At 41.2% G+C, this 14,456-nt stretch overlaps 2 protein-coding genes and 1 long non-coding RNA gene across 3 annotated transcripts; all 3 read right to left on the bottom strand.

Annotated features, from left to right (window-relative positions):
• Positions 1-185: 185 nt before the first annotated feature.
• Positions 186-2,466, bottom strand: LOC109621440 (glucose dehydrogenase [FAD, quinone]). The gene is given in 2 exon segments (XM_020075454.3): positions 186-589; positions 646-2,466. Coding segments are annotated over 2 exon segments (1,902 nt in total). The 5' UTR covers positions 2,350-2,466; the 3' UTR covers positions 186-391.
• Positions 2,467-6,263: 3,797 nt separating this feature from the next.
• Positions 6,264-9,071, bottom strand: LOC115268364 (glucose dehydrogenase [FAD, quinone]). The gene is made up of 2 exons (XM_029876377.2): positions 7,370-9,071; positions 6,264-7,300 (listed from the first exon to the last, which is right to left on the bottom strand). The coding sequence occupies exons 1-2, from the start codon at positions 9,056-9,058 to the stop codon at positions 7,100-7,102; spliced, it is 1,890 nt and encodes a 629-aa protein (XP_029732237.2). The 5' UTR covers positions 9,059-9,071; the 3' UTR covers positions 6,264-7,099.
• A 3,793-nt stretch (positions 9,072-12,864) lies between these two features.
• On the bottom strand, positions 12,865-13,610 carry LOC134292082 (uncharacterized). Its single transcript, XR_009999447.1, has 3 exons — positions 13,242-13,610; positions 13,114-13,182; positions 12,865-13,052 (listed from the first exon to the last, which is right to left on the bottom strand). It is a non-coding gene; the product is annotated as an uncharacterized LOC134292082 (long non-coding RNA).
• Positions 13,611-14,456: the final 846 nt, after the last annotated feature.

Raw genomic sequence — 14,456 nt, 5'->3', positions numbered from 1 at the left:
TACGTGCGTGGTTGCTGCAATGGCATGGCGGTAAGTGGGAGAAAAAGGCGATAAATTGCTCTACAACATGTATCGAAGCACGGTAAGTAGTTTTGCGTATAAAGACAGTTAGTACAAATGTGTTTTTTTTTGTATAGTGCGTTAGTTGTTATTAATGGATTTGACTAGGCTCTGCCCTATAATTAGCGATCGTCGTATTGTATGAATTAATGTAAGTATGTACTTTCTATATTTCATTGCCTACCGCAATTGACCAGGAGTGGCAGCTTCTACTAATAAACTTAATTATATTTTAGGACAATGTTTCGGTGCAGATCATTAATTTACCATGCTTTCTTCTGTGTAATTATTGTCACGTAACCCTTGGAGCAGCAGTACAACAATAATAATGTTACAAATTATTATCTTCCTTGATCATATCGGAGGCTTTATCGCCAATCATGTAGGCAATAGCCGTTGTGTGAGCAGTTGGAGGTTTCGGGATTATTCCAATATCGACCACTCGCAGCTTCTTCATTCCATACACTCGAAGACGTGGATCGACGACGGCTGCCGGATCTGTCTTGGGACCCATTTTGCACGTTGCGACCTATAACGGAAACTCTGTTAAGTCCTAACACACTTGAAATGATCTAATTCACTTACATAATGCTAGTAAGTAGTTGTTAGCACCTTAACATGGCACCACCAATAATCGTCACTGTTGAATTCAAACTCCTCACAACCGGGAACTTTCACTGAGTACAACTTCGCATCTATATCCAGAAACGGCTTCTGGCTGGTGATCTTGATTGCTTCCTTCATTCCTTCCACCAGGGCTTGCAAATCGCGGTCGTCTTCAAAATACGTGTAATTAAACAGAGGTGGTTCGTATGGATCTGTTGATCGTAGCTTCAATGATCCCATTGTCCGTGGATGCATCAACATCGGCAGATACATGAAGGCGCGTACTGTGAACAACGGTTTGAAGTACACAGTCATTATCTCGTCCGTAATTCGAAAATAGTTTTGCGCACTTGGTGATGAATCGTCTCCTATTGTGCCGGCAATTTGAATCAGTTCGACATCGGGCCAGTCGGGGTCTGAATTAGGTGAAACGGTACTCTTCAAATATCCCAAGGACTCTGTCAGACTACACGTGAACATTCCCCTGCCAAATAGGTACTGTACAGCGGACGACACAGTAATTCCATAATCGAAGTTAATTAGGTTATCGATGTGCTTTCCAATGGTAAAGACAGGCCCAATTGCCCCAGGATGCTCGTACAATGTTTCACCAACCGGTAGATTTTGGATCAATTCTATTCCCATGTCGCTCAAATGATCCTTTGGTCCAACGCCAGACAACATCAACAACTGAGCACTGCCAAATGCACCTGCTGATAAAATTACTTCCCTCTTAGCCATCACCGTAAAGGACATCCCATTCCTTGTGTACCGCACTCCAAGAGCTGTTTTCGTTTCCTTATCAATCAAAACTTTCGTAACCCAAGCTTCGGGCAACACATGCAAGTTTTGTCGTCTTCTAATCGGATGCAACAACGCTCTAGCAGCAGACCATCTTATTCCTCTGTTCGCCAACGATTGCACATAAGAAACTCCCATCTGGTCTCTACTATTATAGTCGATGTAAGGCATCCCATTTGCCTGCGCACTTTTCACAAACGTCGAAGCCAGTGGCGTTCGGTACGCGATATCTTCCACCGATAAGTATCCACTCTTTCCGTGATAGCCATTGTTTCCGAAGTCACGCAAATTCTCTTTTTCCGCCCGAATAAAATACGGGAGCACTTCTTCATAGCTCCAGCCTACGTTCCCCGAAGCGTTCCACGAGTCGTAGTCGCGCCAGTTTCCACGCGTGTAAATCATATTGTTGATCAGAGTTGAACCGCCAAGCCCACGTCCATGATGCCACGCGCACCGATGCTCTTTCATTCCCAAGCACCCCTTGGCCTGAGGTTCACTAACATACGCGAAATTGTACGCCGTTGAAACCTGGTAGATGTTGGTGGCGGGAACATCCTGCATTATACTGATTTCAGGCTTACCGAGATCTAGCAACAGAACCGTCACCGTCGGATTTTCTGAAAGATGGTTTGCCACAGAGCATCCGGCAGGTCCCGCTCCCACTACAATGAAGTCGTAGCTCTTCCTTATTCTGGGAATCGGGTTACTATAGTCCAATCCAAGAACACGCCTGAAGTCTACGTAGTCTCCGAGGGATTTGTTTCCTCCTGGACCCAAGCTGTTAAGCTCTTCCAAGATTTGCCGCTTCGAGCGAACTTCGGCAATAGTATAGCCTAAAATGTTCACTACTAGTAGTACGATTAGACGCGTGTGATGATTCATGGCGAGAACGGGGAGACGACTGAATTGAAAGCGACCAATGCGACGCACGTGTGGGATATGCTTCTTGTATACGTCGTAGGTTGTACGTGATCAATGGTCAATTTTATGGAAACTTGTCGACACCTTTTGAGATAATAAATGGAATACTATGAATAACAGTCTCGTCGACTGCGGATGTATGCAATGCGGTGCAATGACCTATTCAGAGACGAAGTCTCTGGAAGATGGATCTACAGCACTTAAGGAACCTGGGAGAAGTCGCATCTGCAGCCACCACCAGCGACACAACGCCTACGCTGTTAATAGTAGAACAATTCAAATCTGGAAGGCGATCACCGTGTCGTTCCAAGTCCAACGATTTCGAAACGACAGAAACCACAAACAATGTAGAAGCTCGCAAATGACTCACTTAAAGGGCATAGTTTTGGTGAGGTCAATTATGATTTTCAATTTACTCAACGTGCTCAATACTGCGGCCTGAAGCTCCAATTGAGAAATGGAGTGGGGCCTCAAGGAAGCCCCATTTTTTTCGTTTCAACGAGCACACATTCTGGTAGTCCATAAGGCGCCGTCCACAAATTACGTAACGCTCTAGGGGGTGGTGGGAGTACGGCCGAGCGTCACGGCCCATACAACAATTTGAGAGATTTCATACAAAAAAGCGTTACGGAGGGGGAGGGTGGGCCAAAAAATGTAGGTTCTAGCGTTACGTAATAAATGGATGCTGCCTAAGCGTTTGTCGTCCGAAAATATACTACCGCACTGTATGCAGACTCACTGCCACTCACAAATAGGGTCTGGGAACATTTGGGCAGGAGCACCTATTTTGGGCACTAGCTGCTATAACCCACTCAATTTTGAACCGATTGACTTGATTTTTGAGATACGATCAGATACGCATAGTATCTAGCCATGTTCAAAAATTCAAGTCTATCGGTTCAAAATTAACTGAGTTATAGCAGCAAGTGCCCAAAATAGGTGCTCCTGCCCAAATGGTCCAAGACCCTACATGAAGTTCAAGATCCCGGTATAGCTCCTTAGTAGAACCAGTGCAATAGTAACGGTCAATTTTCAGGTTTTGGACATCTTCGAATAAGTGGGTCCAACTTTTCCACCTTCGATGCAGATTATCGTTCACTTTTTCGTCCACGCACTGCATCTCTTCTTTCCAGACTTCTTACAGGAGAATCAAAAACCTCAAAGCAACTCAACAGAACAGACCCATAGGATCAAAAACATCTTTTTTTAAGGAACATTGTGTAATACAGTGTCGGACAAAACAATAAGACCACCGGTCCTATTTCATACAAAATGGCCAAGTTTGACGATATGGTACTCGGTTTCTAGTAAACCGATTTGGCTGAAATTTTGACTGTCGACATGAAATTACGGGAATTTCGATTTGTATTGAATTGGTTGAGTTCTGTTCACTACTTTCAAAGTTACAGATATACGGTGCGACAAAATTCTAACATCAAATTTTTATGATGGTTATTTGTGGTCAATTCAATATAAATGTCCCCAAGTTTAAATGGCATCCTTAATTTTAGTACTTGCTTATCAACCATCAACTATCAGATACTCACATATATCTTTTGGTAATGGCAATCTGAAAGTGGTCCTATTATTTTGTCATTTCGTATATCTGTAACTTTTGATGTAGTGAACAGAACTCAATCAATTAAACACAAATCAAAATTCACGTAACTGCATGGCGACTGTCAAAATTTCAGCCAAATCGGTTTACTAGAAACCGAGTATCACACCGTCAAACTTGACCATTTTGTATGAAAAATGGGTGGTGGTCTTATTGTTTTGTCCGACACTGTAAGTGGACCCAACTTTTTCACCTTTTTTGTCCCACTGTATCCCTTCTCTCTGAACTTGTTCTGCTGCCGACACGAGAGGAATTACGGGCTATACACGGATGTCCTCCTTGGGCAACCCCTTTACGATTACTTTCTCAATCTAGTATTTTTTTTTTGGCTGTATTAACGAGATTTTTAACCCTAGGCTAGTTCATCTCGGGACCCACGTTTTACTTCCCTTCCGAAGGAAGAACCCACATTTTGTGAGTATGTTGGGAGTGGGATTCGATCCCAGGTCCTCGGCGTGATAGTCAAGTGTTCTAACCACCACACCATGTCCGCTCCCACCCTCAATCTAGTACCTTTTCCCATTAGTTGATGAAACGGTAAGCGACAGTAGCTTCGACTCCTTCTCTGTGCGTGATACGTTCGCTAGTCGCTACAACCTCGACGGCAAGCCCATTGATCAGGTCGTCTTCAACAAGCATTGAAGATGTTTCATCGTCGAGCAATGTAAAGGTATCTACTGATCCTTTGGGCACGTACAGGACCACTGGCACTATTCTGATCTGTTGCGATTGTTTCCTCTGCCGATACGTATGGTTGTATCTGCGTATCTAAACTGTTGCGCGTCGAATGTAGAAGCGGATGATGACGGAATCTGCAACCAGTCATCCCACAGTTGGTGGTTTTGCTACAGCTTCTTCGACTGAGATGAGCACACTTCCAATGATCATGCACGAAAAGAGATTTGTAAGTCCGACAATCTTGGTTACGATGCCCGACGTCCGCGTGAAGATGTGAAAAAAAGACTAGAGGTTTCAGAGGGTTTTAAGATGTTTCAAAAGGGCTTTTAGGAAAGATTAAGACAGGCCCGTTCAACCTCTTTAGGCCCCGGGCCACAAAAAACACTCCATACCAGTCGACGGGCCAGAAATTGAAAATGTTTTCTAATGGAATTTTGGAGTTTTTGAAAATAAATTCAAAATTCTTACAGTATATTGGAGTTCGTGACAATATTAAGACAGATTTAATGGCATTCATATATCTGTACAAATGGCTGAATTACGAAAGGCTGCAATCACAAAAGGCTGAAATAGTGATTCGACTAGTTTTCAAACGGCAACAGACAAAAGACTAAACTCAACACTAACAACTCTCTCAAACATACAGATGTATCACTCTAATTGGGAATAATTACATACATACACTGCTTTTACGGTCTATTTGAAAATTTACTGATTGGTCGATTACAAAGCCGTGGCACTCGTATTAGTTTTGTTTGAGCTTGACGTTTGACCGTCCTACTCCCACCGTCCAAATCCGACATGGTTGCCCAAACTAATTCATTTTTGGGGAACATTGAATTTCTTTGGTATAGAGTATCTTCGTACCTGTTACACGATAAGCTAAGAAGCAGGCATTATCTCAGATGGGGCGTAACTCCATGAAAATAAAGAAGTACTGTAATTTATATATGCATTTTTGTTTTTCAGCCTTTTTAAACTTAAGCCTTTTGTGAGTTCAGCCTTATGTTACAGTTTCCTAATTTCAGCCTTTCGTATTCAGCCTTTTGAAATTCAGCCTTATGTTACCATCCCCATGTTTCGGGATATTACTCGTGATCAGGCCCGGATTAAGGATTGTGGGGGCCCGGGGCCGGAGCGGACGTGGAGGCCCCTCAGAGGTACAAATGCGATGTTTTTAAACTGTACTTGAGCAAAAAGGTAAAATAAAGTTAATGTTTAACAAGTAAAACGGTTTTGTGGGGGCCCCAAAAATGTGGGGGCATGGGGTCCTGGTTTAAGAGCTTACAGAGGCGTTTCTAGAGCCTTTTTTGGGGTTTCAGTGAACCGCACGTGGTTGGAATAGGCACGCGGTAGGAATACGTAGGCACCTAACAAGCTATATACTAGGTCTAGTACTAGGTACTTATAGGGGTACATTTTTAGGTATAGGTACGTCTTTAGGTAACAAAAGTAGCGATAGGATTTTTAGTATATAAGCGGGGTGAATGCGATGACTTCTTCAGTGGATAACTGACACTGAAGAAGATTACAAGAGGTAGTCGAAATACTCTTAAAAAAAAACTAAAATTCTCTGAAATGCACCTGAAACCTCCCTGGAACGTCCTTTAACCTCATTGAAATGCCCCTAAAAATCCCCTGGAATATCCTGAAACCCTCTGAAATTCTCCTCAAACGTCTCCGAAACATCTCTGAAAGGTCCCTGAAACATCCTGGAATCCTTTGTGGAACCCCCCAAAAAATGCCTCTGAAACCTTTCTGAAACGTCTTTGAAATGCCACTGAAACATCCTGGAATCTCCTGAATTTCTACGACTCCGATTTAAACGAAACTGCGGTCGATTTTTCTAAGGATTGCTTCCGTTGTGATTAGTGATTAGGAAATTGTGAACCCCTGTTCGTTTTCGTTTAGCGAATTGCAACGCGGAGCCAACAAATGGAGCTTGGGAGTAGCTTACCGTTCTCAATGTGCACCTTCGAGAATTCCAAGCAATAAGGCGCAGGTCACGTCATTACGTTCATCGAGGAAGGAAAGGAATGTTAGTATGACGTGCGTTGATGTGATGAACCTTTCAATATTTGTTGGGTAAATGCACGAAAAATAAAATTCAATATTACAACATTATAGAAATGTAGTCAAATATTTTTAATCATATAGTATCAATTACATTTTAATAATATGGAACGAGCTCATCGACAAATATTCATCCAAGTGTCCAGTGAGTATGTGCTCCACTAACTGGCATAACCGCCACGAATCACAATAAACTTGTGTACCTGTTTGTGTAAAAAATCGAAAGGACAAACACTTTTGTAAATTTATGTTTTGAGTAGCTGTAACTTCAAAATTTAAGATTGATTATTTTAAACACTGGGGAACGATCGAAATTCCAAACGGTTTGAACATTTATTCCAATCACAAAAGTCCATTGTCTTCCTTGATCATGTCTGCCCCCTTATCCCCTATCAGGTACGCCAAAGCTGCCGTATGAGCTGACGGTGGCCTCGGTATGATCCCAATGTCGACCACTCGCAATTTGTTCACACCGTACACTCTCAGTCTCGCGTCTACGACGGCCTCCGGATCCGATACCGGTCCCATCTTGCATGTGCCTACCTGAAAGAATGAAACGCATTTTTAAAGTCAAACTCGTCTATCTCACCTCGAACTGAACCAAATTCTTACATAATGGTAATAAGTGCCGGTCAGAGTTTGCGCATAGCATCGCCAGTATTCATCGCTGTTGAACTCAAACTTCTCGCAGCCGGGTAGCTTTCGCGTGTACTGCTCCACTCCGATGTCGATGAACGGCTTCTGGCCGGTGATTCTGATTGCCTCTTTGATAGCGTACACCATCGCTTGCAGGTCACGATCGTCTTCAAAATATGTATAGTTGAACAGTGGGTGGTCGTACGGATTGGTCGATTTCAATTTGATCGATCCTCGCGTTCTGGTGTGCATTAGGAGTGGAAGGTACATGAAGGCACGAGTATTGAACAATGGTCGGAAGTAGGACTCATGAATTTCATCATTAACTCTGAAGTAAGTTCTTCCTGCGGTGGTTGAATCATCTCCCAATTGTAGGGCTGAGAGAATTATTTCAAGATCTGGCCAGTCCGGTTCATCTGGATATGGAGATACAGGTGATTTGACGTATCCTACTGTTTCTGAGAAAGCTGATGTGAATGGTCCTTCGCCGAATAGATACTTGATGATGTTTGGGAGCGTAATGATGCTTTCGAAGTTAATGTTGTTGTCGATTGGTTTGGTGACTAGGAATACTGGTCCGAGGACGCCTGGATGTTCGTAGAGAGTTTCGCCAACAGGCAGATCCTTGATTACTTTAATGCCAAGTTCCTTAAGATGACCTTTCGGCCCTATTCCAGATAACAAAAGCAACTTTGCACTTCCAAAAGCTCCAGCTGAAATGATCACTTCTCGTTTTGCTTTGACAGTGTATGTTATCTTATCCCTTGTGTATTCTACACCATAAGCGGTTTTCGATTCATCATTTATCAGAATTTTCGTGGCCCAAGCTCTGGTTAACACGTGAAGGTTTTTTCGCTTTCTGATGGGATTCAGCAAAGCTCTAGCAGCACTCCAGCGTACCCCTCTCTTGATATTCGATTGTATGTAGGACGCTCCAAGTTGATCCATACTATTGTAATCAATGTAAGGAAGTCCAGCCATCTCGGCACTCTGGATAAAAGTTGTTGCCAAAGGCGTTCGATAGGGTATGTCTTCAACTGCCAAATACCCATTCTTACCATGAAAACCATTATCTTCAAAATCTCTTAGGTTTGCATCTTCCGCTTTAATGTAATAGGGCAGTACCTCGCGGTAGCTCCATCCAGGGTTTCCCGATGCATTCCAACCATCAAAGTCCCGCCAATTACCTCTTGTATAGATCATATTGTTGATAATGGTAGAACCTCCAAGGCCTCTGCCATGATGAAACGCACACTGTTTGTTGATCAGACCTTGACATCCTTTTGGCTGAGGCTCACTCAAGTATCCGAAATTATAGTCCGTTGCAGTTTGGAACAGGAATGCTCCAGGGACATCCTGTGCAGGAGCGATTTCCGCCTTTCCAATCTCAAGAAGGAGCACTTTCACCTCAGGATTTTCGGATAAATGGTTTGCCACGGAGCAACCAGCAGGCCCAGCACCAACGACGATGAAGTCATATGACTGTCGAATTTTCGGGTTTGGGTTTCCATAGTCCAAACCCCACGCACTGCTGAAATCAACGTAATCACCGAGAGTATGATTTCCGTAGGGACCCAAACGGGTCAATTTCCGAACAACTGTGGCAATGCATGATTCCGATAGACAAACAATCAGCACGATAATGGTAAAGACGGTGAGCTTCATTCCGTTCCGCGGGGAGATCTAACGGGTACTGGCTGGTCGTGGGCACCGTTTGTTAGAACTTTAGAGGTGCGAGCGTTCATTGTCTGATAGAACTAGGAGGTGCAGCGCACGCAACGCTACCGGCACTAGTTCGTTGAATCGAATCTTGGTTCTAGAGCATTATGGGCCGACCTTCAGACCTGAATGCATTCACATGGTGGGTGCATGCGTGGCGAACCAGTTAATTTAAGGATATAATTATAGGTATCTGTTTATGTGTGAGGGAGGCGATCACAAACTATGCTGATTTTTTTTATTGGTAAAGGGCGTTGCAACAAAAGTCGAAAGACCAATCAGTTCCCAATTTCACTGTTCAACAAATAAGCGGCGATAATGTTAGATGAGATAACTTCAAAGTGTTTCTAGCATGATGTCAACTTCCGCAATGCAACTGTTATAAGATCACTCTCATTCATAAAATCAACGTAATTACGATCATGATTCAACGGAGAAATAACTGTGATAATGATGATCCAGATAGGCAAGAGAGCTAATGATCACAGGTCCACTATATCTCATTAATAAACCTAACAGTGACTGAGGGTGATTTGCTTGTGGAGCAAAGTTCAAGTCTCTAACAGTAATGCAGCAAAATCAGAACCAGCGATGCATTGTGCGGTGAAGCTGATTAATGAATTCTGTGATTAATCGTTATTCTATGCCTGCACATTCTGCTTAAAATCACATTGCATCCGCATGTCTAGACTGCTAGATGCCGGTTCCATTTGTTGATGCACATTTTTCCTACATGTTTATGGCCAAAAACAAAAAAGTTGTAAAACATGTATGTTTGTGTTACACTTCATGCTCTATGTAAATGTGATCGTAATCCACATATTTCATGAAATATTTTTATTAAATTTCACTCAATTTTTCGTGTTTTTTTTTTCAAATGACAGCATTATTATCATTAGAAACATAATAGTAAAAAACTAAATACCATCTTTGTCTTCCTTTCGGCGTGCCATCCAGCTCAGGTTAGTGTTTCACACCTCCACAGTTGAGGTGAAAGCTTTCTATACCAACTGAACATTTTACATTCGTATGCCATATGCCATGTGACAGTCACCAAGGATGGAAACACTCACTTGGAAAGAGTTACACTCACTTGCAGTTTTCTCAACTCAGACGCGTGCAATCAAGAAACGATGTATGGACGACTTTTACCTTGTGATTTTTTCTAAAACTTTGCCGAATAGAGTAGGGGTCGCACACGCATACCGAAGTCGTGAGGGAGCTGCGAAGGCAACTCTCCACGAGGTGAATGTAAATTACACTCACCTCGTGGAGAGTCGCTTTTACAGCTCTATCACGACCTTGGGAATCCTGTGCGACCCCAACACTATTCGGCAAAGTTTTAGACGAAATCACAAGGAAAAAAGTCTCCCATACATCATTTCTTAATTGCATGCTTTTGAGCTGATAAAATAGCAAGTGAATGTAGCTCGTTGCAAGTGAGTGTTTCCATCCCTGACAGTCACAAATATTTTCTAAGATTCAGGAAGTCAAGTTTTTTTCGAAGATAATCGTTTGAAGTATCGTTTAAATAGGACCAATTTAGTATTTAAGTGGTAGTTAATTTTGAACTCAGCTCGAAACATGTTTTATTATCTTTGAATGGAGCAGATTATAAACACCACTAATTAAACATAAAAGGGTAATTTATAATCAACAAGAATCTTTATTCTCACATTTGAAATCAACAGATGATAATAAACGCCTATGCCACAAAGAATTAATCAAACAATGATCATTTGATCATTAGAGCTCACCCATGCAGATATACATGCGTCAGTTGCTGCACCTGCAGACAGCGCAGACTGACTGAAGTGCGTGGAATGCTATCATAATGGCTTGCCTAGCGTACGCACCGGTTCCGGCATTTTTGTTTTGTTTTTAATTCATAAATCTCTACCAACACAAGTGGTACCATCTTGGTGGATCACATTAACGATTAGATCTTGCTGCAGACCAGAGGGAACATGGAGCTTCAACATTTACTACATTTGATATTTTTCGTGTATCTCTCGGGGCCCTCGGAGGAGTCCTATTGGGTGGACACAGCGTTTGAGAAGGTTGTAACTCAAATAATTTCCAGTGAAAATGAGACGTTTAGTGATGATGAAAATTCAAGGAATAATGTGATGGATGAGGTTCCCAAACAAAAATCATCCAATTGTGAGAACGCAATGCGGAAAGCCGGGAAGTGGAACGGCTCCAGTGATCTGAGAAGCAGTTTTTTGGATATGTCTGCATCAAACACGTGAGTTATTTGAGTAATTCTTAACCTATTACTGTCTTATTTTTTGCATGAAGCCACATCACGTCTCAGTGCAGATTCGTGCCAAATGTTAGACCGAAACAACTATTACGATAATCGGTTAAGAGACTGTCGAAATCATCGTTTTCCCCATGCACATTACAATAGTGATAACCAATTATCTTTATTGCAGGGAGGAGAAAGTGAAGAGTGATTTCTCTCGGATTCAACAATCGAGCATGTTCAGCTTGAGATATGTGGAATAAATAACTTGTGTGCAGTTTCAACTTAATAATGAAAAATAACAAATGTACAAATAAAATAGTCGTATTTCAAGCGTATTTTTAATATTTTAATTTACCTGTTTTAAACAGCACCACTTTGCTAACAGTTAGTTAACAGCGGTAACTTTGATAGTGAGGTATACATTTTCTTTTATCTCCTACAACGTATATTTTAGATTTATCAGTGACGAAATATGCAGTGATGAGAAATCATACGCGTCATACAAAAATTGTTGGGTTCTCATACAAGAAATCTCATAAAGAGGGGAAGGGGTATGGAAAAATCGTAAAAATTCTCTTACATAATAAATGGACAGCCCCTACCTAGCTGTTTTTTCCCAATTGTAATTGACTTTGTGAACTGGAACAAAAATCTCCATGTATCGTTAAACGCCTATAAGTATGTAATTTTTCGGATGTATATATGGTAGGGTAAAAACACTAGACTTCGCCCCCCGAATCTTCTGCTCTAATCTTCGCCACTTCATACATAAAAAATGGAATTTGTATGGAGGGGGCGAAGACTAGAGCAGTGGCGAAGTTTAGTTATTATTATTATTAATATATATTAAAGACACTTTACCACTTATGTGGCATTCGTGTCTGGGTGAAGTCTAGTGCTGTTACCCTAAGTGTTTCAAGAGGATTTTAAAATTATGTTTGTAAAAATGTAAAAAAGTTGTTAATTTTCTATTATTTCCTTCAATTTGCTCCATTTTTCCCTACTTATGGAAGTTTGTATGGTTGTAAAAATGAGTACCAAATATGATTGTCTGTAATGTGTCTGTAGATAATTTGTAATGGCGTCTTTGGTAGCAATGAACATAGTAGATTTAATAATTTGCCTCATAATAATTTGGTTTTGAAAATCACATACTACATGTGTGCCACTGTCGATAACAATGTACGTGTTTGTCGTTGTCTTGGGGAGTTTCAAAGAGTTTCAGCACCGTTCCAGGGGGTGTCAAAAAAGATTTTCCAAATTAGCCCCAACCTACCTAGACACCCCCTGGAATGATCCTGAACCTCATTGGAACTCCCCAAGACAACGTCAAACATGTATATTGTGATTCTCGGGAGTATCTGTTGCGCTTCAGGAGGTTTCAGGGCTCCTGAAATCCCCATAATTCCTTTGAAATGCCCTTGGACGCCCGGAAACCCCCTGAAACCCTCTGAAATGCATTGAAATGCTCATGAAACTTCTTGAAACTACTTGTGTTCGGATCAAATTCGGCGCAAACAATTTTTGTGAATCGGCCTTTTATTGTGGCAGATCAAACTGTAAGTAATAAATTTGACATTTTCGTCAATGATAATACAACTTGTTTAGTATGAATTCACTTACAATTTTAGTTTGATTTTCTCCTCTATTGGCTTCCCTTCTACCTTCCTTTGCAGGCAACGTAGCCACCTAATAAATTATTACATTTGTATTTGAGTCCATATCAATTTGTTATAATAAATAAACTTACGAATTTTGTCCTCGAAATACTCCGATTTGGACCACTGTGCAAAGTCTCGTCCTCGTCGTGCGTCGATATCTGTTGTCAATGTTATGTTTACGTTCAATACATCAACTTTCTCTAAACTCTTCATTTACCTGGTTTCTCAAGTCTGTTGTCTAAACTGTCTCTTCCCGTCGGGCCTCCAGCTCATCAACCACTAAATTTTACTCCGCGGCTTGGAAATACAACGAAATATTTTTGTTACTTTCCGCTCTAAAACGCATATAAACTTTCCTACTTACTGTATTAGTTTGTGATCATCTGACCAAATCTGATCCGAATTCAAGAATCCACTAACAAATCACCCGCGGAACTATTCTATTTCAAGTTACTTTCCTTAAACTGCCCTATCATCAAATTTCGCAAATGGTAACTAATTCAATTTTCTTCCACTTTATTCCTCTTATCTCGACCACCTATCTTCTATGCACTACCTTTGTTTATGTTTTCCTTTCAACTCTCCTTTGACGGCTTTCAATACTGTCATCTCTTCCGTCACTCTGACACCTGTCAACCGACACTTACACTGAACGAAAACCCCCGCCGTACGAAGAACGATTCTTCATTCAATGCGATACAGATCCGCAGAATCGGATTTTTGAATGATTTCACAGCAGAATGTTTTACTGCCTACAACTAAATTGTAATCATGCTGATTTAAAACTAAAATTGACACAATAACTATATAATTTTTTGCTTGGGGATTGTTGTGAATGATTATCGTCACAAAATCATCGGAAAGCATTTACTGCTGTGCCGCATACCGAAAATCATTCCATCACCAAACGAAAATCCCCGCAGCCAAACGAATGAACCATCATTCAGCCATGTGATCAATCGCTGATCCCTGAAACTGAATGACAATCTTGATTGAATGATTTTCAAAACAATAATGATAGAATTTTGTTTATCTTTGGTACGATATGAGATTAGAAACAAGCTGAATATATTTCATGTCATCCCCATTCCGATTATCATTCTATTTTTGATTTACCTTTCATTTAGCTGTTGGTGCGCTTTTTACGTTCGCAAAAAATGGTGCCGATCGGAGTATTTCTTTTACTTTGCAGGGAAAAAAGACTCGGGGAGGAAATATTAAGTGTTTAACCAGCCAAATAATATGAAGAGTACATATTATGTAGTACGACGTTTTGGTAAGTTCCCCTGGATTGTTTTTTATTGTAATAATGATAATTGTTTTATTATTTTCAGAGAATCTCAGTACGAAGCCGTTTTAAGCAGCATCGGTTTGTGCAGGAAGGAGGATTATGGCGTAAAAATGGCAGCGGTGATGCGGCAATTTGATTTGT

This window comes from Aedes albopictus, chromosome 3 (assembly GCF_035046485.1).
Source record: "Aedes albopictus strain Foshan chromosome 3, AalbF5, whole genome shotgun sequence".
Lineage (NCBI taxonomy): Eukaryota > Metazoa > Arthropoda > Insecta > Diptera > Culicidae > Aedes > Aedes albopictus.
Note: the sequence above shows the minus strand (reverse complement) of the source record. Positions and strands in the feature narration are given on the sequence as shown.

Excerpts from the sequence above, each read along its gene's own strand:
- LOC115268364 (XM_029876377.2), bottom strand. The coding sequence starts at position 9,058 with ATGAAGCTCACCGTCTTTACCATTATCGTGCTGATTGTTTGTCTATCG. Across the intron at positions 7,301-7,369 it reads CCGGCACTTATTACCATTAT|GTAGGCACATGCAAGATGGG; the intron begins GTAAGAATTTGG and ends TCATTCTTTCAG.